The following is a 26,152-nucleotide window of genomic DNA, read 5'->3' as shown; positions in this document are numbered from 1 at the left end:
TAAAAAAAAAAAAATTTCGAGTCGGGCGGGTGGGTGGGCCGACCGGCCCATTTCTTTTTTCCTTTTTTTTTTCCCCGGGCCCGGCCCCTTTTCCTTTTTCTTTTTTTCCTTTCGCGCGGGCCCAGCCCACTTCCTTTTCTTTTTTTCTCTCCCCCCCCCCGCGGCTGGGCCCAGCCCGGCCCAGCTTCCTTTCCTTCTCTTCCCCCTGCGCCGGTCGCTCTCCTTGCCCCTGTTCTCCCCTGCTCACGACGGAAGCGTGACGCACGGCGGCGCCGCTTCTCACCGTCGCTGTCTGGCCAGAGGAGGGCCGGATGAGCACGCCGACGGGACTGGCATTAATGGCCAGTCCCGTCCTCCCCAGTTCCCGGGCTCGCCCTTATCCCCTCCTCCTCTCGCCTCCCCTCGTTCCTCTCGGCCCCCCTACTCTGTACCCGCTCTGCCCGCACCGGCCTCGCTATGACCGCAAAAGTCGCGGGACAGGTAGGCCGGTGCAGGCCATCGTCACGCCGACGCGGGGAGGCACAGGTTCGTCGTCGCCGGCTATAATAGCCAGAGAGAGAGAGAGAGGCCGGTCGGCCATTTTAGAGAAAAACACAGAGAGAGCGTGAGAGTGTGAGCTGAGAGAGAAAGAGGGCTTCCGGCGGCCACCGCGCCTCAGCTTCAGCCATCCATCCCCGCCGCCGAGCCGACGGCGGCGACACAGAGAGCCAAAGCCGCCCCGGGTCGGCCGAATTGAAAGAGAAACAGAGAGAGAAAAATTGAGAGTGAAAGAGAGAAAATAGAGAGAAAAAGAGGAGAGAGTTGGTTATTGCAGGTTCCCAGCCGCGTTGCCGTCGCCCCCCGATCAGCCGGAAAGCCCCAGACGCGCCGTCGACGGTGAGCTCTCCCCGGGTCCCGAACCGCCTCTGTTTTGCTCTGTTTTTCTGTTCGGTTTGGCCGGGACTCGCGCCGGCCGTTTCGCGCGAATCCCGCCCATACCGTCCTCCCCGCCGTCCGTGTGTCCTCACCGAAGGTAAGTTGGGTCGCTTTGAATCCGCTAGGTTCGCGGAACAGGTCGAGAATTTGTTGTTTTGATCGCGCACGCCATCCACTCGACAAAAGTCCTCAATGAAACCGGTTTTATTTTGGTCGCCGGCCGTGAACAGGCGGTCGGACGGTGACCCGGTGGGTGGAGAGGCTCGGTTTTACTCCCGGGAGGCCAATTTGGGGGCGGCGGCAGTGCAGGGTCCGCCGGCGAGAGGCCGTTTTGGCCGCCGCCGCGGCTGCTCCACGGATTCGGCTGACCGGTTCAGTGACTGACCCGGTCAACGGCAGGGTCGGATCCGTTGACCCGGGTCGGTTCGACCGATCGGTTCGGTGGTCCGACCGGTCAACGGCCGGTCGGATCCGTTGACCCGGGTCGGTCCGACCGACCGGTTCAATTGGTCCGACCGGTCAACGACCAGGTCGGATCAGTTGACCAGGTCGGTCCACCGACCCGGTTCAGCTGGTCCGACCCGGGTCAACGACCGGGTCGGATCCGTTGACCCGGGTCGGACCCGACCCGGTCCGGATCCGCTCCTTTTTTATTATTTTTTATTTTATTTTATTTTATTTTATTTTATTTTTAAAAAAAAAATTTATTTTTTTTTCTTTTCTTCTTTTTTTCTTTCCCTTTTTTATTTATTTTATTTATTTAAAAAAGGTTTCGTATTTTATTTTATTTTATTTTATTTTATTTTTATTTATTTATTTTATGTTATTTTTTTAAAAAAAAAAATTTTATGTGATATATTGTTGTTATTTTAATCTAATGTGATATTATACATGTTTTTTGTCTTGTTTAAATTAGACAAACCTAGGATTACGCGGTAGTATTTTGCATGATAGTTTTTATTACCGTTGTATTGTTATGCATGTTTTTAATACAATTGCATGAGTGTTGTGTTTTTGAATGTCATCTGACTTAGTTAAGGTTAGAACTTTAGGTTGCATGAATTCTTTGTATTCTGGCTGATCGTTCTGATTATGCACTCGCTTGATCACCTCACATGTTAGGAGAAAGGTCCTAAAATCAATCCAAATTGCACGACAAATGTTTTCGAAATGAATAGGGTAAAATGGTACTGAAAGGGCATTAGTTATCCAACTAGTGTAACCAAGTCCCCGAATTCAGTTAATCTCTGGTTCGTAGGAATAGGGTGATTCTCCCATCACCCTATTTGGGTTTCTAATCGGCCCACCCCAAATCGATTAGTGGCGACTCCTTGGTATAAACCACTTGCATGTTAAATACTTAAACCCTAAGTCGCGATATGGTATGGGCTTGGGAGGGCCCGAGTTAAGTCCCGAACCTAGACTTAGCACGTACCAGGCGAGCCCCCCTTTTTTGCATGTTGTTTAAAAAAAGGGCTCGGGAGTTCGGTCGCGACAATGGTCACTACTTAAACTGTGTGGAGTACTATAAATCCAATGCTAAGAATTCCACGAACGGCGAACTCGACATCTAATTGGAGCTTTTTCTATAATTTTAAGTCTTTAAGCGGTCAAAACAAAACCTTAAGTCCTCAATTAAACCAACTGCCCAAACCGTGAGCCATGTTTCTACGGTTGTTTTTGTTACCATTAAAAAGGGTAAATCATATCCATAAACTGGTGAGTATTCTTCATTACTTGTTCCTCCTAAAGTAATTGGCAATTGAGTTTTCCATGATCATAAATCAGACAGCTGCTATAATAGTTTCCCTTGCTTTTAATCTCAAAGCTTTTAGCCCAAAAGTTTCACGAAGACCCTCGTGAATTATAACTACATATTGTTTTAGAAAAACAAAATAAAACCGTAATTCAAAATTATATAATATAGCTAGTAGCTAATTTTGGGGATGGGTTGTTCATGCAATGTAGATGTGAAATGAGAAAGATGAACATGGTTATTGTAATAAAGATGACAGATTTATCACTTGAGCAATTTATCAATATTACATTTATTTTTTTAAGAGAATATAACGGATTTCGTAGCGGATGTGAATAACTTGTGCTACGCACAAGCTCTCCCATGCTCTACTGATTGCAACTTGATTTCTCATCAATCATATCATTTGTATTGCTTATGAGTCCAATTGAAGTTCTGGTAGAGGGGGTTCTTCATCGGCTGGACTCTGGGAGGCATGACCTTTGCTTGCTGAAAGTAGAGCCTCTGCGGCTCGTGTTTCTGGTGGAGTAGAAAACTTTGCCGCTTCTTCTTCTTCCCTTTCTGGTTGAGGAGAAAAGAAAGATGCCGCTTGAAGATGCCTTGGCTGCGAAGCGTACATACAGACAAAAGTAATTAGAAAACTGCATTATGTATGCTGGCAAATTGACGGTAGAAAAATGTCAAAAGGGTGCCTTTCTCACACCTCACGATGATCTTGTCTTGACTCCTTGTCCTACATCTCCAAGGATTTGCTCCTCTGGATGGATGAGTGAACTTCTAGTCCTTGGAAAGAGGCACTGGATCAGAGGTGTACTCCTCTTTTAGCTTGCTTTGGCTGGGAGAAGCAGCTGCTTCTATTCCATTCATTATAATTGGCTTAGCCGACTAATTGACTATGCAAAGTCTGAAGATCATTCCATGGTAATTTAGCATTCATAAAATGGTCACAAAAATTGCCAAGCTAGTGCCCTTGACTCAAATCTACTCTCCACGTCAATATCAACATTTTTTAGGCTCCGTTTATTTTGCGAAAAATGAATGATTTGGAAAACATTTTCCTGAAAATGATTGCTTGTATCGCTTGAAATAATTAGTCAATGGAAAATATTTTATTATCAACAACAATTTATGTCCAAATTTTTTCGTGAATGATGAATATATTTTGTTTTATTCATTCATTTTTGTGAAAAATATAAGCGATCATCTTTAAGAAAATGTTTTACAAATCATTTATTTTCCGCGAAACAAACGGAGCTTAAAAGTAAAAAAACTTTGTGAGTGATGACAATGATCGAGATGAGGTACACACATCGTTTATACATGCCCAAACACTTTCCAAACGTCGCTTAACCAATTTTGGCCCGAGAGAGAGAGAGAGAGAGAGAGAGAGAGAGAGAGAGAGAGAGAGAGAGAGAGAGAGAGAGAGAGAGAGAGAGAGAGAGAGAGAGAGAGTATTTTCGCGAGAAGTCTCTTGCATATCTGGGCTGGGGTCTAGGTAAAGAAACTGCAGAGTATATGCAGATATTCCTCTTGGACTGATTTGCCTAGATTATTTCTCAAATACATAGGAACACAACGATCCTTACTTACCTTTCACAAAGGGGCGAAGGACGAATTGGAGGAAAGTCGGCACAGCCAAACAAAGTTAACGATTGGTTGCGGGACCTCGAATCCAGGATAGTAAAAATATGCCATTTAATAATATTTATTTAAAATAATGAAGGTTAATATGATAACATTTTCAATCTGATTTTAAAAATTATTTCTCCTAGCCGGCAGATGTTGATGTACGCATGGATTTTCAAGATACAAAAGAGTGTCAATGCAAAACCACCTTATCGGAGGGGGGGCCACTAATATAATTTTACCGATGAAAGATATGAGAAAAACACGCGTTTGATCACTCATTTAAAATGATCTTCGATTAAATTATATTAATACCATGGGGCCGCACGTTGGATCGCTCAGTTTAACAATTTGGTCGTGCCCAACTTGCACTCAGGATGCATGTCCAGTCACTTGCCACATGTATATTTTACGTTGAAAGTTACTAAGGGATAACATAAATATGACAAAACTGAAAAAGAAAGGATTATGTAAATATTACAAACTGTCAGAACGGAGCAACTATATATGATACAAAGCAAAATAAAAAAAATTATCTTAAGAAAACATAGTTAAATTAAGACATCTCATATCCTGTGACATATAAAAACTCGACCTATAGTCGTAAAAGACGCATGATGGGAAAATGACAGTGAAAGGATGGTTTCTAATGCTCAGCTGGAGAGACAAGACAGAGCGCTAAAGAACAGAAATGAACTGCATAAGAACCTCACTTATCGAACTCTTCCATGGAGATGGTGGTTCCGGTACAGTGAACGAAATGCTCATGGCACCAACTTCACCCATTCAAAATGACAAGGCGGGTTACATGAGAGGACTGTCATGCATATCATAAAAAGCAAGTACCATGTTCAGGAAGTCAACACATATGCACAGCGCATTTTAAAAATATCAGTAACACTTTCCTCAAGGATAAACCTTGCATCTCTAAATTCAAGTAAATTACTGATTCGACAAGTGACAAGATGATGCAGTAAAGTCCTAAGGATACCGCTTCTTGTTCCATAGGTGATGGCATACACACAGCCTAACCCACCTAACTACTCTACCCTGAGTCCGAGAGCAGCGGATACAGTAAAACTCATAAAGAAAAAAAAAACTGCAGTCAACATTGTGTGCCAGGAGGTAATCAGTATCAAGGAAAAAGCAAGAGTGGAGAAGAAGCCATGTCAGTCAATCATCAATTGCGGTATCTTCTTATAGACCTCTGCGGGGCCATCTCGTTGCTTGTTTGAGTTAAACTAGTTCAGCCAGAACATCTTTGAGAGGCTCGGCAAGCTTGCTTTTCTTAGCCTTCACAAACTTGCGGTCAAAGCTTGTCCAAGACAACGTAGAAGTAATGATGACAAGGAGGCAGCTGGAAGGATAAGACGACCCGAATCTATTCTAAATGGTACAGTCATTGCCTAAACACTTGCATAAGGAATCAATGAGTTGACAGAAATGGCTTGCAAAGCCGAATAGCATATATGACCATTAGGAGATAGAATGACATATAAAAAGATTTTTACGATGTTTTTTAGCATGCAGGAATATCTATAAAATGTTGAAACTTCAATAACTCTAGTTGGATAACATCTAAAGTTCTTTTCACTGGCGACTCCAAATCAAAAGCTCTGTCATGAAAAGAACCGAATGAATCCAAAATATAAAATGTTGACACAAAGCTCGGAACTTGCACTCAATTCTTCAGTTCAAAATGATATTAGCATTTTTCGCTCCCGCTTGATTCTCACAATCATCCAGCACAAGCCAAATTTTCCATTACTGAAACAAGAAAAGGGAAAGCTTTTGAGGTGATGAAAAGAGATTTGACCAAAGGTGCTCAAAATTTTCTCTACTAATGCAGGGTACCAGCTACATCGAAGATTGTCCATGGCGAGCTACAGATTTTAAAGCATGGTCATAGAGTATAATGCTAAATATACCAAAGTTCGTTAATGTCGTAACATTCAGAGGAAAAAACTTGAAGCATCAGAGTTGTGCATTGCCAAACATTTGCGGACGATTCTATGGTCCAGTCATTGAAAAAGTTCGAAAATTTTCTATTGTTGGTAGATCTCTGATTTCGCTGGATGAAGGATAATTAGTGGAAATTTGAGTTGCTCCGCGAGTTTTTATTTTTTTATTTTTGAATTGTATTAATTCTCATCACACTAGTCAGAACATTTATCGAAAGCATCAAAAGAACATGGCCAAAAAACTAGTGGTTTCCTTTGTTGTGCATATCATTTGATTTGCTCCTAATTGGTGTGAGGCAGCTTATTTAATTACATTGAGTACTTTTTTTTGTGTTAAAAGATATATAGACTTAGTACGTACTGTTAGTTCATTATATGGTTGTAAATTCATCTATAATTTTATCAATGGCAATAATTTCTCTATTGTTATAAATTGTTTGTTAATAGATTCAAGTGCCACAATTGGACGGTAATAAATGTGACATTCCGGAATTTTGCTCATTTGGGATTTATGAAATGAATTATTTTGCGAATGTGCTCGTAGTTAGTTCTCACCCGGAACTCATCATTCCTGGGATACTAACCAGTAGGGAAAGGCTAATTAGGGATTTAAAATTCGTACGACTAAAGATAATTCAATCGTGAATGGACTTTCGACCATAAAATCGTCGAGGTGATATTTTGAGCCACTGTTGGCCGATCCAAGGATAGTTAGGGGTCAGCTCGCCACTGTCATAGTAGTGGATCGCGGGTGATTCCGCTGGACCGCGAAATGACTTGACGAACGATCCTGAACTTATACCAAACGATCGTGCCCCTCGGATCTAGCAATTGATCCTCGCGATTTTAATGACAGTCGAAGTCATTACGGTCTGAATAAATTGTACGTGACTCGATTTAGTATCAGTCACGGGTCGTACAGGCGAATTTCCCAAAAGCCACCCGTAAGTCTGAGAAACGCTCGAGTTACGTTATGTATATATAATTTAAATACTGATTAGAGACCAAACCGAGCATCCGAAAATTCAGAAAGTCGTTGCAGGACCTTTGGACGACGTTGTAATTGGAACGTGCATCTCTGGATTTCTTCGGATTTTTCAGAAAAGTTCGATTTCGATGAGAAACGAAGAAACTGACCATTTTACCCCTAAGGATTAACAAAGGGCATGTTTTATGGGCAAAGGGAATTTTTGGTAATTTTACCCTAACCTTTTGATTGGACAATTTTGCCCTTGAACTTTTTGAGAAATTACAAGTATACCCTTGGATATTTTTGGTAAGATTCAATCTGGGCCGTTGATTTCAAGATTGGATCGAATCTGGACCGTTGGATTAAAAAGATTAGACGAGGGCGTTTTGGTAAATTGCCAATTTGGGTCAAATGTACACTATTTAAGTCCACAAGACCCATTTCTCTCTCCCCTCTTCTCTTTCTCCCCACCGAAATCCCCCCCCACCGTGAACTCCTCCCCCCCTTCGCCGCCTCTCCCTCACGCCGTCGCCGCCGCACCATCATCGCTGCCGGTCACGTCCGCCGGATCGCCGCCGCGCCACCGCCGAGCCTCACGCTCCCCATCCCCCCGTTCTCTCTCTCTCCCTCTCGATCTTTCTCTCTTGGCCGTGAGCCCCCGGTCACCGCCCAAGCCGCGCCGTCGCCACCCAAGCCGATCGCCGCCTGCCGGGAGCCGTACATCGTCACCTCCGTTCCCGATTAAGTGCCGCCGCTTTCTGTTCTAGCCGCGATAGTCTAGAACGCGTGTAAGTCGTGCTCTAAACCCGACTTAGGTTATTGGGTATTGACGGATGATTTTTGGGTGAAATCGGGTTTAGATTATGTGCGAAATGTTATGATTCGGGAGTGAAATCAATTGGCAGGCCTAGGATTGAATTTCGGAAAATTTTTATTGGAAATTTGAGGACAACCGTGGGCTGTGGATGACTGTTCATGGGGCTGTGATGGGCCGATCGAGACACAAATTGAATTTTTAGAACCGGTATTTAATGGCGAGAAAGTCTCGTGAAGGATCGGGTTCGATTTGACGTCGTTTGGTGGGAGAAAAATAGCAATTTCTGTGTTTTTCATGCGTTGGAATTATGACCGAGTGTGGTGTTGAAATTGAGAGTGTGATTGTGTAATTGGTTGACTTAATTATGTTTGTTGGGTGCACGTTTGGGCCAGATTATTTTAATTATTAAAATTGGCCGTGTCGACTGCTGAGTAAGCATGGTTTGTGAATAATGGTTGCGTGCACGGATCACGTGTGATTGGCCAGTTAAGTGGCAAATGATTGTTGCACGTGTGAAAGAACGAGAAATAGTGTGTGGTACGGTATGTGAGATCCTGGAAATTGTGCCGTCCTGAGGCGTGTTCGTTTACGCGGGACGATACCCGGTATTACCGGAAGACTGCCAGCCTGAGGCATGTACTTCAACGCGGGTTGCGCAGTAGGTGGTAGATGTTGAGCCTGAGGCGTGTACGTTTACGCGGGCAAGAAACATGGCCTGAGGCGTGTACTGTAACGCGGGCCTGGAGTGTGGTGATGAGATAGTCGCAGTGGACCTGAGGCGTGTACTATAACGCGGGTCACTGGCGAGTGTTACGGAAAGGAATGTGATGAGGCAAATGGAAATGCACGAGAATGAGAATTAATCATGCATGTGATTGCTTATAATGTGACTGCGACTAACGTGCAGGGTGTAAGCAGGATAAGTCAGGTAAATTAATTGATGTGCCTGTTATGTGTCGATTTGGCGTTGGTGTGTGATTTGTGTTTGTGTAGTTGTCTGGAGGTACATAATAGCCTAGGTGGGGTTTAGGGGTGAACTTACTGAGAAGTGTTCTCACGGTTGTTTCAATCAAAAATTTCAGAATCCCGACAGGACTCATGAATCTCCCGCCACCGCCACCAGTGCGTTTTGGGGTACCAGTGCACTCCGAGAACGATGTTGCAGAATTCCCTATGCCAGATAACGTGACCTAGATTAGGTATACTCTTACCATATTTGTAGAGGTAGGACTACCTTTGTGGGAAACCCATGTATATTCGGCCTGGTTCTTCCGAGATGCTGACGGGGATGAGTTCGGGCCCGTTAGGGGTTTCGATGTATCGTTTGATTTAGTTGGGGATTGGGACCCGACTGCCGTACCCCCGATTGATGGAGAGTTGACCAATACGGAGGTTAGCGTAGCGCAATCTGGGATGCATCCAGCACCCGCCGCTCAGGGGTCTTCGGAGGCTGAGTATGAGCCCGAGCCCGAAGCATCGCAAGCTGAGGATGACCCGATGGACATAGACTTAGAACCAATCCCCGAAGAGGAACCAGAGGAAGAAGAACCAGAGGAAGTGGAGCCCGAGGCAGAACCCGAGAACGAGTCGGAGGAGTCGGAAGAGCCTGTAGGAGACCCGGAGTATATACTCCCGTTTGAGGAATACATGGATCCTAATTACGTACCTGAGATCAATTTCTTCGATTTTCTTGCTGAGGAGTATCAGAATGCAATTCCAGCTGAATCGGGCGATATCAATCACCCGATTGAGATTAATGCAGAGTCGAAATCCTCAGAGCAACAGACCGATCAAGAGAGTTCAGATTCAGGGGACGAGGAGTCAGACTCGGAATGGACGCCTAGCAAGAGGCGTAGGGGCTAATGTAGGGGTTAAGAATAGGTGTTTTGGATGAGTACCATTTTTGAAGTCAGAATACCAGGTCAATGATCTTTTTGGTGTACTGGTGGTTTAATTGCAATGTGCTGGTGCTTATGGTGGTTGTAATCTGTAAATATTTTATATAAGTGAGTAATGAAAAGAAATATGTGTATTCTCCCTGAATATTCTCCCCAGTTTAATTGTCCGGGTTAATTATGGATTCCGCCGTGCGTTAAATCTCTGATGATAGTATTTGAGGTCGGCGATAATTCCTGGGATGTCGCAAAATCGACCAGTGGCGGATGTCGCGAGCTCGATAGGGTTGGGGCGTGACATCCTGGTTGAATTGGTATCAGAGCAAGGTCTGCTCGATCTAAACTGGTCGAAGTTTGGAGTGATAAGAAGCAGAGATTGTGGGGTAGAATTAGGGAGACTTTAGTGAGTTGTAAGGCGGGATAAGCTACACGTGCCTCCAGACTGGTTGTTGTGATTGATTGAATGAATTAATTGTTGTGATGATGGAAATGCAGGTGCGTCTGGACCTGAGGTAAGTGTTCGGACCTTTGTGATTGTGATCTCGTGATTGGTAGTGAGGGGTTGCCTGTCGAGTGAATTATTGTGCTAATTCACTGCTTAGAATCAGATTAATCTAGTTGGGCTAGAGTGCTAATTCCTAAATGGAATTATAGCAGGTAGGAGAGTGGTAGAATTGCGATAATGAGCAGTGAAGGAAGAGGCGTAGGAAGAGTCCCAAGAAGGGGCGCTGGAAGGGGAACAAGAGGTTGAGGTCGTGCTCGAGCTAGGGCTGTAGAGGACCTCGGAATGGGTGCAGGAGCGATAGAAAATCTTGGGGTCAATGCTGGAGCTGCAGCAGAACCCAGAGTGGAAGCTAGACCTGCTGAGGATCCTCGAATGGAAGTTGTTATGAGGACGTTGGAACGGATTGGAAATCTGTTAGAACAGCAGACTCAGGAAAGAGCTGCTCCGATTGCCCAAGCTGCCGAGGCCGCTGAGGCCGCTGCTGCTGTCAATAATAATGAGAACCAGGGGCAGGGGCAAATGAATATGAATAGGCCAATGCATCAACTGGTAGAGCAGTTTATGAAGCTTAAACCGCCCAAGTTTTCTGGGAAAGGTGACCCTGAAACTGCACCTAGATGGGTAGAGAAGCTCGAGAAGGCTTTTGAGGTACTGGAGTGTAATGACAATGAGAGGGTAACTCTAGCGGTATATCAATTGCAGGATAATGCAAACAATTGGTGGAAAGCCACCAAAGACAGGATTTTTCCGGAAGGTACAACCCGGACTTGGACTGTTTTTACTGAGAAGTTCTATGAAAAATATTTCTCGGCAAGTGCTAGGGAGAAGAAGCTAGCAGAGTTTATGAGACTCCGCCAGGGTCCGATGACGGTGGATCAATATGAGGCGGAATTTGCTAGATTATTGAAGTTTGCGCCGAGAATGGTAGAGCACCCCGATGACAAGGCGCGAAGATTTCGGGACGGATTGAGGGCTGATATCCATAGCCAGTTGTTACTGGTAAATTTGGGAACTTATGAGGAAATGTTTGATAGGGCCCAGATTCTAGAGCGAGATCAGGTGGATAGGGCCTCTGCCTCTGGATCGAGATTTGTCCAGGGAAGGGACAATCGTAATCCTGGAAAGAGGCTGATGATGGATAATAGGCGCTTTACTCCTTCTGTTAAAAGGAATATTGGGAAACCAGTTAGGAATTTCAATGGATCGTGTAGAATTTGTGGAGGTAGACACGGGAGTGGACCTTGTCCAACCCGGGGTGGAGCGTGTTTTGGATGTGGGAGATTCGGTCATCATATAAGGAATTGCCCCAATCCCAGACAGAATAGGCCGCCTGCATTGCCGCCACCTCGGAATGGGAATCAGGCTGAAGCGGCCCAAACAGCAAATCAGAATAGGCCACCGGCACAAGGACGAGTGTATGCCATGGCCAGAAGAGAAGCTGAGAACGCACTAGGGGTTGTCACAGGTACGATTTCTCTGTGGAACCATGCTGCGTATGCTTTATTTGACCCTGGGGCGGTGCATTCTTTTATATCGAAACAGTTTGTTGAGTTGCTTGGAATAGAACCGCAATTGCTTGATGTTGTGCTATGCGTGACGACTCCCTTAGATGAAAAGATGTTGGTTTTGATGTAATCATGGGTATGGATTGGCTGTCTAAGCAGAGGGCTGTGATGGATTGTAATAGCAGGGTGATCCAATTTAATCCCGTTGGACATCCAGAATTTAAATTTGTGGGAAATCGAGGAGGATTCTCGATTCCATGGATTTCGTCGCTAGAAATGACAAAATTGTTGAGTGAAGGTTGTCAAGGGTTCTTAGCGGCAGTAGTTGATTCGACAGCTGAAGAGCCGAGGCTTGAGGACATAGCTGTGGTGTGCGAGTATCCCGATGTGTTCCCTCAGGAATTGCCAGGACTGCCACCAGCAAGGGAGGTAGAATTTGTAATCGAGTTGGCACCTGGAACCGAGCCAATTTCGAAAGCACCTTATAGGATGTCGTTGTCGGAGTTAAAGGAGTTAAAGGTGCAGATGTAGGAATTATTAGACAAGGGGTTTATTCGTCCCAGTGCGTCTCCGTGGGGAGCGCCGGTGTTATTTGTAAGGAAGAAAGATGGATCGTTGAGATTGTGTATAGATTAGACAGTTGAATCAGGTGACGGTTAAGAATAAATATCCTTTGCCAAGGATTGATGATTTGTTTGATCAGTTGCAAGGGGCTTCGGTGTTCTCTAAAATTGATCTGAGAACATGATATCACCAGTTGAGAATTAGGAAGGAGGATATACCAAACACGGCATTTAGGACGAGGTATGGACATTATGAATTTACTGTAATGCCGTTTGGGTTGACGAACGCCCCTGCTGCCTTCATGGATTTGATGAACCGGGTGTTTAAAGAATTCTTAGATCAGTTTGTGATCGTGTTTATCGACGATATATTGGTATACTCGAAGAGCTTAGAGGAGCATGAATTTCATTTGAATCGAGTGTTGCAGACCTTAAGGGAAAACGCACTATATGCTAAGTTTAGCAAGTGCGAATTTTGGCTCAGTCGAGTAGCGTTTTTGGGTCATGTAATCTCGGGGGAAGGAATCTCAGTAGATCCATCGAAGATTGAAGCTATGATGAAGTGGCCAAGGCCAACGACGGTAACAGAGGTTCGGAGTTTTCTGGGTTTACCGGGATATTATCGTCTCTTCGTAGAAGGATTTTCGTCAATAGCAATGCCGTTGACGCATTTGTTGAAAAAGGAAACGAGGTTTGAGTGGACTGACAAATGTGAAAGGAGTTTCCAGGAATTGAAACATAGATTGACAACGGCACCGGTGTTGACTATTCCATCAGGACCTGGAGGATATGAGATATATAGTGATGCGTCGTTGAAAGGATTGTGATGTATACTCATGCAAAATGGGCGAGTAGTAGCTTATGCGTCAAGACAGTTAAGACCGCATGAGTTGAATTATCCGACGCATGACTTAGAATTAGCCGCAATCGTATTCGCCCTGAAGATTTGGCGACATTATTTATGCGTAGAGAAGTTTCAGATTTATACAGACCATCAGAGCCTCAAGTACTTGTTTTCTCAAAAGGAGTTAAACATGAGGCAGCGTCGGTGGATGGATTTGTTAAAGGATTACGACTGCGAAATTTTATATCATCCCGGGAAGGCTAACCGGGTAGCTGATGCTTTGAGTCGTAAGTCGAGTATGGCACATTTGATGGTCAAGGAGTGGACACTGTTGGAAAAAGTACGAGACTCGGAGTTCAGATTCGAAGTGAGTCAAGTCTCGAGCTTGCTGGCTACGCTTAGGATTGAACCGGAGATCCAGACTAAAATTAAGATGTTGCAATCTTTGCACCAGGAAATTCAAAAGATTCTAGAGATGGAGGAGGCCAAGAGAAAGCCAGAATTTCAAGTATCGGGAGATGGAGTATTAAAGTTTCGTGGACGGTTATGTGTACCGGACAATGCAGGACTTAGGGAAGAGATTTTGTCTGAAGCGCATCGTAGCAGTTACAGTATTCATCCGGGTGGTACTAAAATGTATCAGAATTTGAGGCAATATTACTGGTGGAATGGTATGAAGGCAGATATCGCTAAACACGTGGCTAAGTGCCTGACGTGTCAACAGGTGAAAGCGCAATATTGTAAGCCTGGGGGATTGTTGCGACCTTTGGAAATCCCAAAGTGGAAATGGGAGCATATAACCATGGATTTTGTGTCGGGATTGCCAAGGAGCCAAAGAGGCCATGACACTATTTGGGTGATTGTCGATCGATTGACTAAGTCGGCACACTTTTTGGCCGTGCGAAAGGATTTCACATTAGAACAGTATGCTGAGTTGTACGTGCAGCAGATAGTTCGTCTTCATGGGGTACCGGTGTCGATAACCTCAGATCGTGATCCTAGGTTTACCGCTAGTTTTTTGAAAAGTCTGCAGACGGCGTTAGGATCCAAGTTGCAGTTCAGTACAGCTTACCATCCTTAGACAGATGGTCAATCTGAGAGGACGATTCAGACTCTAGAGGATATGTTCAGGGCGTGTGTGCTGGATTTCCAGGGTAAGTGGGAAGAGCAACTACCCTTAGTAGAGTTTGCTTATAATAATAGTTTCCAGTAGAGCATTGGAATGGCACCTTTTGAAGCACTTTATGGTAGAGCTTGTAGAACGCCCGTGTGTTGGGATGAAGTGGGAGAAAGGACTATAACTGGGCCAGAGCTAGTCGAGCAGTCAATTGAGGCAGTTAAGATTATTTGTGAAAGGCTGAGGACAGCGCAGAGCCGTCAAAAGAGTTATGCAGACAGAAGGCGAAGACCTTTGGAGTTTCAAGTCGGGGATCACGTTTTTCTTAAGGTATCGCCCATGAGAGGACTATCCAGGTTTGGTAAAAAGGGAAAGTTGAGTCCGAGGTACGTGGGACCATTTGAGGTATTGGAAAGAATTGGGGATTTAGCCTATTGCCTTGCGTTACCGCCAAATCTATCGCAAGTGCATAATATATTCCACGTATCGATGTTAAGGAAATATGAACCGGACCCGACGCATATACTGAATTATGAGGAGATCGAAGTTGATGACAAAGTGTCTTATGTCGAGAGACCGGTAAGAATCGAAGATCGTAAGGAGCGAGTTTTGAGGAACAAGACAATCCCGATGGTCAAAGTTATTTGGGAGCACCACGGGATTGAAGGCGCAACTTGGGAAAGTGAAGAGGTGATGCAACGTCAATACCCCCAGTTGTTTAAGCAGTAGTAGGAATTATAAATATTGGGTAGTGGTGAGATTTGTAAATTTCGAGGACGAAATTTTTGTAAGGGGGGAAGATTGTGACATTTCGGAATTTTGCTCATTTGGGATTTATGAAATGAATTATTTTGCGAATGTGCTCGTAGTTAGTTATCACCCGGAACTGATCATTCTTGGGATACTAACCAGTAGGGAAAGGCTAATTAGGGATTTAAAATTCGTACGACTAAAGATAATTCAATCGTGAATGGACTTTCGACCATAAAATCGTCGAGGTGATATTTTGAGCCACTGTTGGCCGATCCAAGGATAGTTAGGGGGTCGGCTCGCCCTTGTCATAGTAGTGGATCGCGGGTGATTCCGGCCGGACATGCGAAATGACTTGACGAACGATCTGAACTTATACCAAACGATCGTGCCCCTCGGATCTAGCAATTGATCCTCGCGATTTTAATGACAATCGAAGTCATTACGGTCTGAATAAATTGTACGTGACTCGATTTAGTATCAGTCACGGGTCGTACAGGCGAATTTCCCAAAAGCCACCCGTTAGTCTGAGAAACGCTCGAGTTACGTTATGTATATATAATTTAAATAATGATTAGAGACCAAACCGAGCATCCGAAAATTCGGAAAGTCGCGGCAGGACCTTTGGACGACGTTGTAATTGGAACGTGCATCTCTGGATTTCTTCGGATTTTTCAGAAAAGTTCGATTTCGGTGAGAAACGAAGAAACTGACCATTTTACACCTAAGGATTAACAAAGGGCATGTTTTATGGGCAAAGGGCATTTTGGTAATTTTACCATAACCTTTTGATTGGACAATTTTGCCCTTGAACTTTTTGAGAAATTACAAGTATACCCTTGGATATTTTTGGTAAGATTCAATCTGGGCCGTTGATTTCAAGATTGGATCGAATCTGGACCGTTGGATTAAAAAGATTAGACGAGGGCGTTTTGGTAAATTGTCAATTTGGGTCAAATGTACACTATTTAAGTCCACAAGACCCATTTCTCTCTCCTCTCTTCTCTCTCTCCCCACCGAAATCCCCCCCACCGTGAACTCCTCCCCCCCTTCGGCCGCCTCTCCCTCACGCCGTCGCCGCCGCGCCATCACCGCCGCCGGTTACGTCCGCCGGATCGCCGCCGCGCCACCGCCAAGCCTCACGCTCCCCATCCCGCCGTTTTCTCTCTCCCTCTCGGTCTTTCTCTCTTGGCCGTGAGCCCCCGGCCACCGCCCAAGCCGTGCCGTCGCCACCCAAGCCGATCGCCGCCCGCCGGGAGCCGTACATCGTCGCCACCGTTCCCGATTAAGTTCCGCCGATTTCCGTTCTAGCCACGATAGTCTAGAACGCGGGTAAGTCGTGCTCTAAACCCGACTTAGGTTATTGGGTATTGACGGATGATTTTTGGGTGAAATCGGATTTAGATTATGTGCGAAATGTTATGATTCGGGAGTGAAATCAATTGGCGGGCCTAGGATTGAATTTCGGAAAATTTTTATTGGAAATTTGAGGACAACCGTGGGCTGTGGATGACTTTTCATGGGGCTGTGATGGGCCGATCGAGACACAAATTGAATTTTTAGAACCGATATTTAATGGCGAGAAAGTCTCGTGAAGGATCGGGTTCGATTTGACGTCGTTTGGTGGGAGAAAAATAGCAATTTCCGTGTTTTTCGTGCGTTGGAATTATGACCGAGTGTGGTGTTGAAATTGAGAGTGTGATTGTGTAATTGGTTGACTTAATTATGTTTGTTGGGTGCACGTTTGGGCCAGATTATTTTAATTATTAAAATTGGCCGTGTCGACTGCTGAGTGAGCATGGTTTGTGAATAATGGTTGCGTGCACGGGCCACGTGTGATTGGCCAGTTAAGTGGCAAATGATTGTTGCACGTGTGAAAGAACGAGAAATAGTGTGTGGTACGGTATGTGAGATCCTGGAAATTGTGCCGTCCTGAGGCGTGTTCGTTTACGCGGGACGATGCCCGGTATTACCAGAAGACTGCCAGCCTGAGGCGTGTACTTCAACGCGGGTTGCGCAGTAGGTGGTAGATGTTGAGCCTGAGGTGTGTACGTTTACGCGGGCAAGAAACATGGCCTGAGGCGTGTACTGTAACGCGGGCCTGGAGTGTGGTGATGAGATAGTCGCAGTGGACCTGAGGCGTGTACTGTAACGCGGGTCACTAGCGAGTGGTACGGAAAGGAATGTGATGAGGCAAACGGAAATGCGCGAGAATGAGAATTAATCATGCATGTGATTGCTTATAATGTGACTGCGACTAACGTGCAGGGTGCAAGCAGGATAAGTCAGGTAAATTAATTGATGTGCTTGCTATGTGTCGATTTGGCGTTGGTGTGTTATTTGTGTTTGTGTAGTTGTCTGGAGGTACGTGATAGCCTAGGTGGGGTTTAGGGGTGAGCTTACTGAGAAGTGTTCTCACGGTTGTTTCAACCAAAAATTTCAGAATCCCGACAGGACTCATGAATCTCCCGCCACCGCCACCAGTGCGTTTTGGGGTACCAGTGCACTCCGAGAACGATGTTGCAGAATTCCCTATGCCAGATAACGTGACCTAGATTAGGTATACTACTACCATATTTGTAGAGGTAGGACTACCTTTGTGGGAAACCCATGTATGTTCGGCCTGGTTCTTCCGGGATGCTGACGGGGATGAGTTCGGGCCCGTTAGGGGTTTCAATGTTCCGTTTGATTTAGTTGGGGATTGGGACCCGACTGCCGTACCCCCGATTGATGGAGAGTTGACCAGTACGGAGGTTAGCGTAGCGCAGTCTGGGATGCATCCAGCACCAGCCGCTCAGGGATCTTCGGAGGCTGAGTATGAGCCCGAGCCCGAAGCATCGCAAGCTGAGGATGACCCGATGGACATAGACTTAGAACCAATCCCCGAATAGGAACCAGAGGAAGAAGAACCAGAGGAAGTGGAGCCCGAAGCAGAACTCGAGAACGAGTCGGAGGAGTCGGAAGAGCCTGTAGGAGACCCGGAGTATATACTCCCGTTTGAGGAATACATGGATCCTGATTACGTACCTGAGATCAATTTCTTCGATTTTCTGGCTGAGGAGTATCAAAATGCAATTCCAGCTGAATCGGGCGATATCAATCACCCGATTGAGATTAATGCAGAGTCGAAATCCTCAGAGCAACAGACCGATCAAGAGAGTTCAGATTCAGGGGACGAGGAGTCAGACTCGGAATGGACGCCTAGCAAGAGGCGTAGGGGCTAATATGTAGGGGTTAAGAATATGTGTTTTGGATGAGTACCATTTTTGAAGTCAGAATACCAGGTCAATGATCTTTTTGGTGTACTGGTGGTTTAATTGCAGTGTGCTGGTGCTTATGGTGGTTGTAATCTGTAAATAGTTTATATAAGTGAGTAATGAAAAGAAATATGTGTATTCTCCCTGAATATTTTCCCCAGTTTAATTGTCCGGGTTAATTATGGATTCCGCCGTGCGTTAAATCTCTGATGATCGTATTTGAGGTCGGCAATAATTCCTGGGATGTCGCAAAATCGACCAGTGGCGGATGTCGCAAGCTCGATAGGGTTCAGGGCGTGACAATAAACATTTTAGTAATTCTTATTCTCTTTAGAAAAATATATCAACATATAGGAAGCTTCAAATAAAATGCAAGATAGTTTCATTTATCAAATTCGTGCGTCATGATAACCAACTTTTATCTAAACGAATGTCCTTGACCTTATTGAAAAGCCCAAGATTCAACATATGTTTTCGAGATGTTAATGTCTGCCAGCGCAGGGAAGCTATTAGCTAGAGGCTAGGAATATTTACATTACACTGCTTATTGTATGAATGAAGGGTATAGTATGGACTGATGATAATATTCCTAACATTATTAATTAAGAACTATTAAGTGCAACACGTTCTTGAAAAAAAAGTGCAAAATGTCGACCTTGCGTCTTTCATTTGATAAATTTAGGATTTTAGAATCTGATGTTTTCTTCTTTAGTTAAGTTAGTTTAGTATATTCATTTAGTATAGATTATTCAAACGACAGTGAAAAGGATTGTAAGGAGTTTGAAGGGCGTAATAAGCCCGCTGGTCACGATAGAAGGCGTGGAGGTGATGGCCGTGATTATTGTTGACATGGTGGAGCTTGTCATGGAGATTACCACCACGGATCGTGACCAACACCGTTGTGTTAAAGAATTACATGAATTCTCTGCAACTGCAAGGTTCTCCGTTTTAATCGATATTTGGACTTGAAAAATGTTATTGCGTATGTAAATCGCTTTTTCTTAGCTTTTTTTTTCCAATGGAGATGCTTTTTTTTTTTGTGGGATCAAGTGCCGGTTGAGTGGAAAAGAGCAAGTAAAGCGCCAATTAGAAGGTGGCATCAAAGGCGAAATCTGTTAAGGTGGAGATTTTCGTGGATTGATGATCCAGCTTATATGAAAACAAGCCAGTTTCATGTCAAACTCGATAGCAACGACCAAAAAAAAGATTGATGCTCTTATAATTCCCGTTGATAAAGTTGTTGTTGTGCCTCGAGAGCAACTAAATCGAATAATTTCGACTTTCCTTTCGAGAATCGGATTTGGAGGATTTTGAGCTTGAGGAAAAATCTCAGGTCTGAGCATGTTTTCCATGACGATGGAGAGACAATTTTGGAGAAAACCACCTCTCATGTTGATCTGAGAGAATTTGAAGCGATGGAAAATGGAAAGAATAATCGTAGACCCAAAATTGATTTCATCATCCCGATAGAAATAAAGAATCAATTGTTGGATCGATCCAAAAGTTTAGTTGGGGTATTTTCTTAAAGCCAGAAATTTTCATTAATTTTGCAGATATGGTTCCGAATTCCACAAGGATTGTACAAGTTATGCTATATCAGATAACCTGACATTTTAAAAACTCGAGGTCGAGCTTTTTTTTCCAATAAAAAGATAATGACGTGGGGAACGTTAAGATTGCATTTATGTCTTTTATCTGATAAATTTAGTATTTTAAAATTTGATATTTTTATCTTTCATTTAGCATGAGTATTTGAATTCAATTTTTTTTATTAATTTAAATTTTTAAATGAGTTATGATATTTTATCTTTGATTGGAAGATACCATAGGATCTGATCGTTTTTTTAGGTTTGGCTAGGTTTTTGTTATATTCTCGGCATTCTTTTTCTGTTACATTATTGAGTAGTAATTTTTAGAAAAACAATTGCAACTATGCATTTTTTTTGCGCTTTATGGGATCACGCAGTTCGCCTCGTTTTGAAATTATAGAAAATCGAGATATTTCTGTCTGGACGTTTTGTACTCGTAAACTTTTTTGGGTATTCACATTTATTCAATTATTTCCGTTTCCATTGCTTCATAATGGAGTTGTATTAGGGAATCCAAATCCCGCCTTCAAGCAAGACTAAAGGTCTTTAGGCATTAAGGAATTAATAGATGAGTCCATTACATTATATTCAGCTAAGGAAAACATAGTCCATTTCTTGTAAACCTCACACGCAACAGGAATAGTGAAAGTACATAATACTTGCGAATTATTTCCGATCCTCTGATCCTAGCCAGCCGCCGACGCGTCTCCTTGTGGCATCGATTCGGGATAGAACTCGGTTGTGCTTGAACCACACGTATGCGGGGAGGAGCAACATGGTGGCTAACGAGCACTCATAAAATCCACCTAGGATCATTGCTATGAGCTTATCGGATTTCGGTATTTCGATTGTAACAAAAACAAAGTAGGCAATGCTGAGAAGGCATAGAGACAAGTAAACCGTTAAAGTGTCAGGGTATAGTGTAATAGCGGTGGCCCAGACCGTGCCGATGGAGGCGGTAAAAACTAAGCTGTTGACGATAGTAAACACCAATAGACTCTTGCCGCTCAAGATCAGGTTTCCGGCATGATGAGGTTTTCCAATAGCAATGCTGCTGGAATTGGTGGTAACGACAGTGGAATTAGCCGTGGTATTTGAAGAGGAATCCTGCCAATATCCTCCCGGAGGAGTGAAAGCGGCTTGGTAAGTGGCAGTCACAATTAAGGTAGACACTATAAGGAGTATTTCGCGAACATTTTCATTTTGGGTGCCAAAATACCCTGCATACTTCTCGAACACAGTTAGTTCCATGCTAAAATACTTTGATAGTGAGAGGGTAGGAGTAGAACATCTTGCTCGATGTTCTTGACGGCGTAACCTGTTCTCAACATCTTGATTGCGATTAGGATTCTCTAGGAAGATTTGCAGAGCCGTCTTGCCCTGTAAGTTCTTCGCATGAACATTCGTATACCCAATCAATAGCTTGATGATCTGGAAAGAATGCAAACGGAACAAAATGAAATATGTATCCCTTCAATTTCAATCACCGCTTTGTGACTAAGCTTTACCATTGTGCACAAAGTGACCTCATGCCATATAAGTTTGAATGATGCTAGGGATACATGTACATAAGAAAAAAGTTTACTAAACCTTATTTATCAAATGCCATCATTTCAACAAATGTAATGAAGTCCCAAATCTTTTCATAAACTGCGATTTAGTCTTCTCACCCAAAATTATTTGTCATAGCTAGAAATTGCCCATGCGAGTTGTAACATTGGCTAATTTTGCACAAGTGATGACCCGATATATTATATTTTCCTAAAAGTTTGGGACTTAACTAAGTCAACCAAAAGGTTTATGATTAAATTACATTTTGTAAATGACCTTTTGCTATGAAGAGAAAGACTACTTGAGACTTTATGCATAAGATTGAACTGATGAGGGAGTAATTCTCACATCCACGAAGGGATTATCTTATGGTCGTGCCAAATTGTCCTTGTTAGCTTCGATTTCACTAGCTTCTATCTCGCAGATGGACTGATTACGAAAGAAGGAAAGAGATTTTGCTAATCAATAGGAGAAATTCAAGAATAGAAAAGAATGGATTAAGTTAATGTTTTATTAGGTAGGAGTGATTACGATGGAAAGAGTTGAAAGGAAATTATTCATCCAAAACCAATCTGACTTAGAGTTACTTAGAGCTCAATAAAAACGAAGTTTCATAGGGGTTCGAAGGGAAACAATTTTAATCATATCTTTTCTCTCCACTAAATAAACTGTAAACAATGTGATCTCTGTATCGCTCCAACCGGAAACATTGTTAGGCCAATTAAGATGAACTCAAATTAGAAGCATCAGGAGCTTAAAATAGTTTTCCCACTAGCAGCCTTGAAATGAAACTATGGGCTTGTTGTGCTAAAACTGAAAAGTAAAACGCTGACAATAGAAGATGACCATTAAAAGTACATCACTGAATACGATCAATTTCTTCCCAAACATGGAAGTGTGATTACTATTGATAAGTTTTAAAAGTATAATTGCGAAAAACATAAATACTATCAATTATACTGATTACTAATTGAGTTCATCCAGCGAAATTCAACCAGAAAACGTTGACATTGATGCCGGCTATCTTACGTGGTACGACCGACGTTGAGATTGACAATTTTAAATAGTATTTTAATATTTTTTGAATTTATTTATTTATTTTTGTTTTCTTTCTTTTCTTTCTTTCCTTCCCTATTTTTTTTCCCAACTATGGACTGGCAAGGTCGTCAACCATAGGCGTGGGCCAGCAAGGGCATCGGGCCCTCACCTAGATCTAGGCAAGGGCCGCAACACCCTTGCTTGGATCTTGGCAAGGGTCGCTAGCCATCACCGGCTTGTGATGGTCGGCCGGCAACCTCACCTGCCAGGGTTGTATAAAAAACAAAGAAAAGAAAAGAAAAGAAAAAAGAAAATATAACAAATTTGAGAAAATATTAAAATATTATAAAAAGTTGTCCACATTAGCATCGACTGTGCCACGTAGGACGTCTGACGTCCATGTTAGCAATTCCCAGCCAAAATTGGCCGAATTGACTCAATTGGCACAATTAATAGGTTTAAGACTGAATTGATAAAAGTATAATAGATTTATGACTTTTGGACAATTTTCCCATTGGTTTTAATAATATAATTGCGAAGAATATAAATATTATCCATTATACTAATTACTAGATCAAGTGAATGTTTTTAGTGAGTTGAGTCTTTTGAAGTCAAATAGTAATTAGGATAATATACAAGTTTAATTTTATTCAGTGCTAAATTTTCAATTACCAACGCTCAAAAGGATTTTCAAACAGGCCTATATGTTTCTAATAAATTTAAATGAAAAGAGTAAAAATTAATCTACATGCTCATGTTATCACTATCTTAATATTAGTATTTGATTTATTTTTAAAGAAAAAAAAACACTACTTGTTGACCTAATTTTCACAACCCATCTGAATGGCATAAAAAGTCTACTGTATATGTTTGGATGGAGTGGTTTGGAGAGAAATGAAATGACTGATCACTATGGAAGCAAACGAAGATAAACGAATGGATCAACCTGTAAAAACTGTATTGAATATAAGGGTCGAGCCCACCCTCCCGTGACCTTTTGCACAGGAAAATGGTCAAGGAGAGAATTGGAATAGAAGATTGGGAGGGAAGGAGTGATATCCATCCCTCCCAATTCCTTTTTCTTCTCTCCGTCAAAAAGAAACCAAATAAATTGATCCCATTCGAATCTCTTTCTCCTGGCATTTCATTACCATATAGTTGTTCTTGGATTAGATTATGTCGAATTCAAGGATCGAACAATAAAAGCACGAACAACCACGAAATCAATGAAGTATACTTGCGTGAACTATACCTCAGGTTGCTGCTCTCCAGACACAGCAATATGTAGGACAGTTTCACCATTTTGGTCTTTCCATTTCAAGATTTGTGTTAGATTGACTCGCTTAAGCCATCCACACAAAACCTCGAATGCTTTGGTGTTGTGATTCTTGACGGCAACGTGAACCGCAGTCTCGCATTGGCTTGTCAAGTCTTCGATGGACGATTTGCAAGCGAATAGGAATTCAGCCAGGAGTTCTAGCTGGTCCACGTTGTCCTGCTCATTGTCTCCTTTTTCCCTAGCTACAAAATGCAAGGGGGTGATCCCGCCTCGCCCTCGGACTCGGATCAACTTGGGGTCGAGGGTCATTAGTGCCCTCGCAGTGTGATAATGCTTCTTTTGCAAAGCCAAGTGCATGGGGCTGTGACCCCCTCGATTCAGCTTTCGAGCGAACGACGGCTTCAAGATTGCTATCTCCATGGCCACTTTTGTTTTCCCCTGGTTGGCGGCGTCGTGTAGTGGAGTATTTGGGAAGGGGCTCTCGGATCCATGATCTAAGAGATTTTCGTCCCGCTCAATTAAACTATAGAGCTCGTTAACATCATCAGCTGCTATTGTTTTTTGAAGAGTCATTGTTTGAGGGGGGAAATGTAGGAGACGAGGGGCTTTTCCCGTTGATGATGGATGGAAGTAGGAGTGGCGAACTTGCAAAATCATACAATGGGGCGAGTCACTGTTTATGATTTATCCCATAGAAAAAATTCAATTGGTTGGGGGATCTTTTTCTTTAGAGAACTTGCATGCGAAGTTTCGCAATGCCGGGAGTCGGGTCGTCAAATATAATTTAAATTAATCGAACAAATGTAATTAACCCTTAGCCAATAATTTGTGATCCGAATTTTTATTTTTTGTTTATGTTAATATCGGTGGGTGTAATATCCAAACGGCCTCAGCGGTTTCCATAAATCATAACTATTCCCACCCGCATCACAAAGATGGTATCTACTTAAAACTGTGTGAAGCATAAGAATTTCATCGCACGAATTCCGCCCACGGCGAAGTCGATAATCTAATTAGAGCTTTTTAAAAAAAAAATTAAGTCATCAAGTTGGCCAAAATAAAACTTTAACTCTTCAATTGAATAAACGCCCAAACTTAAGCCCTTTTATACGCTTATCTCTATTACCGTCAAGAGGATACCGTCAAGAGGATTAAATCAATAACTATAAACCGGTAAGTCATTAGTGGGCTCTTCATCACTTGTTCCTCTTTAATGTAATTGGTAATTGAGTTTTTCATAATCTTAAATCAGACGTTTGCTACTAGGAGTGAGTAATCGGGCCAGTGAACCAGCCTTATCGGTTCCAAGCTAGTTCATCAACGTCATCGTTTTCTATCGCTAGTTGAAGCCGGGGGTCCATATTTTGGCCAGGGAAATGTAGGAGAAGAGGGGCTTTACTCGTTGATGACCGATGGAAGTAGGAGTAGCGAACTTGGAAACATCATATATATAGTGCCATACATAGTCAACCAAAGTGTAATTAGGGAAGAGATTCACCCTATCCCTAAGTTAGCCTTTTACTCTTTTATCAAACGCCCTGCCGTCCCTCAATCTCAAATTCGTATGCGATTCGCCGCCCTCCTCTCCACTCCTAGGTACTCTCCACATGTCGGTTTTGTTTTACTCCATGCGAGGAGCACTAGTGTGGTAGGGGTAAGGTCTAGGTTTTATTCTTTAGTGTCGATGCCATATGCCGAAAGATTTCTAGCGGTTTCGATAAATCCTAACTACACCCACCTGGTTCTACTTAAACGGTGTGAAGCATAAAATTTCAATGACTGAATGCCACTAATAGCAAACTCGATAATCTGATTAGAGCTTCTTCTTTTTAAAAAAATTTTAGTCATTGAGTGGCTAAAATAAAACTGACTCTTCAACTGACTAAATGCCCAAACTGAAAGCCCTTTTCTACGCTTATCTCTATTACCGTCAAGAAGATTAAATCAATATCTATAAACTAGTGAGTCATTAGTGGGTTGTTCATCACTTATTCCCCTTTAATGCAATTGGCAATTGAGTTTTCCATGATAATAAATCAGACGGATGTTATAACAATAATTGGCAATTGGATGAGTTCGTTCTTTGGCTGTTGCTGTTAATAGTTTCCAAACCGTACAAACATCCTGGAAAGTGGATCCAGGTTTACCCTCAACATTAAGCATCATCCATAATAGCGAAAGCAGACGGAAAGTGTTGTTTTTTTGTTTCTTTTG

At 43.0% G+C, this 26,152-nt stretch overlaps 1 protein-coding gene across 1 annotated transcript; it reads right to left on the bottom strand.

The window, feature by feature from the left end:
- Positions 1-20,682: 20,682 nt before the first annotated feature.
- LOC115662104 (ankyrin repeat-containing protein BDA1-like) lies at positions 20,683-24,608 on the bottom strand. Its single transcript, XM_030584289.2, has 2 exons — positions 23,912-24,608; positions 20,683-21,501 (listed from the first exon to the last, which is right to left on the bottom strand). The coding sequence occupies exons 1-2, from the start codon at positions 24,593-24,595 to the stop codon at positions 20,737-20,739; spliced, it is 1,449 nt and encodes a 482-aa protein (XP_030440149.1). The 5' UTR covers positions 24,596-24,608; the 3' UTR covers positions 20,683-20,736.
- Between the last annotated feature and the right edge of the window lie 1,544 nt (positions 24,609-26,152).

Source organism: Syzygium oleosum, unplaced genomic scaffold (assembly GCF_021117445.2).
Source record: "Syzygium oleosum isolate NSW1041296 unplaced genomic scaffold, Sole_v2.1 Sole_v2.29, whole genome shotgun sequence".
NCBI lineage: Eukaryota > Viridiplantae > Streptophyta > Magnoliopsida > Myrtales > Myrtaceae > Syzygium > Syzygium oleosum.
The sequence above is the reverse complement of the archived record's forward strand: the minus strand, read 5'-3'. Positions and strand labels throughout refer to the sequence as shown.

What these genes read in the sequence shown, in the direction of transcription:
- LOC115662104 (XM_030584289.2), bottom strand. Translation starts at nt 24,595, where the DNA reads ATGATTTTGCAAGTTCGCCACTCCTACTTCCATCCATCATCAACGGGA. An exon ending in CTGGAGAGCAGCAACCTGAG is followed by an intron (nt 21,502 to 23,911) that starts GTATAGTTCACG and finishes CATTCTTTCCAG; the next exon opens with ATCATCAAGCTATTGATTGG.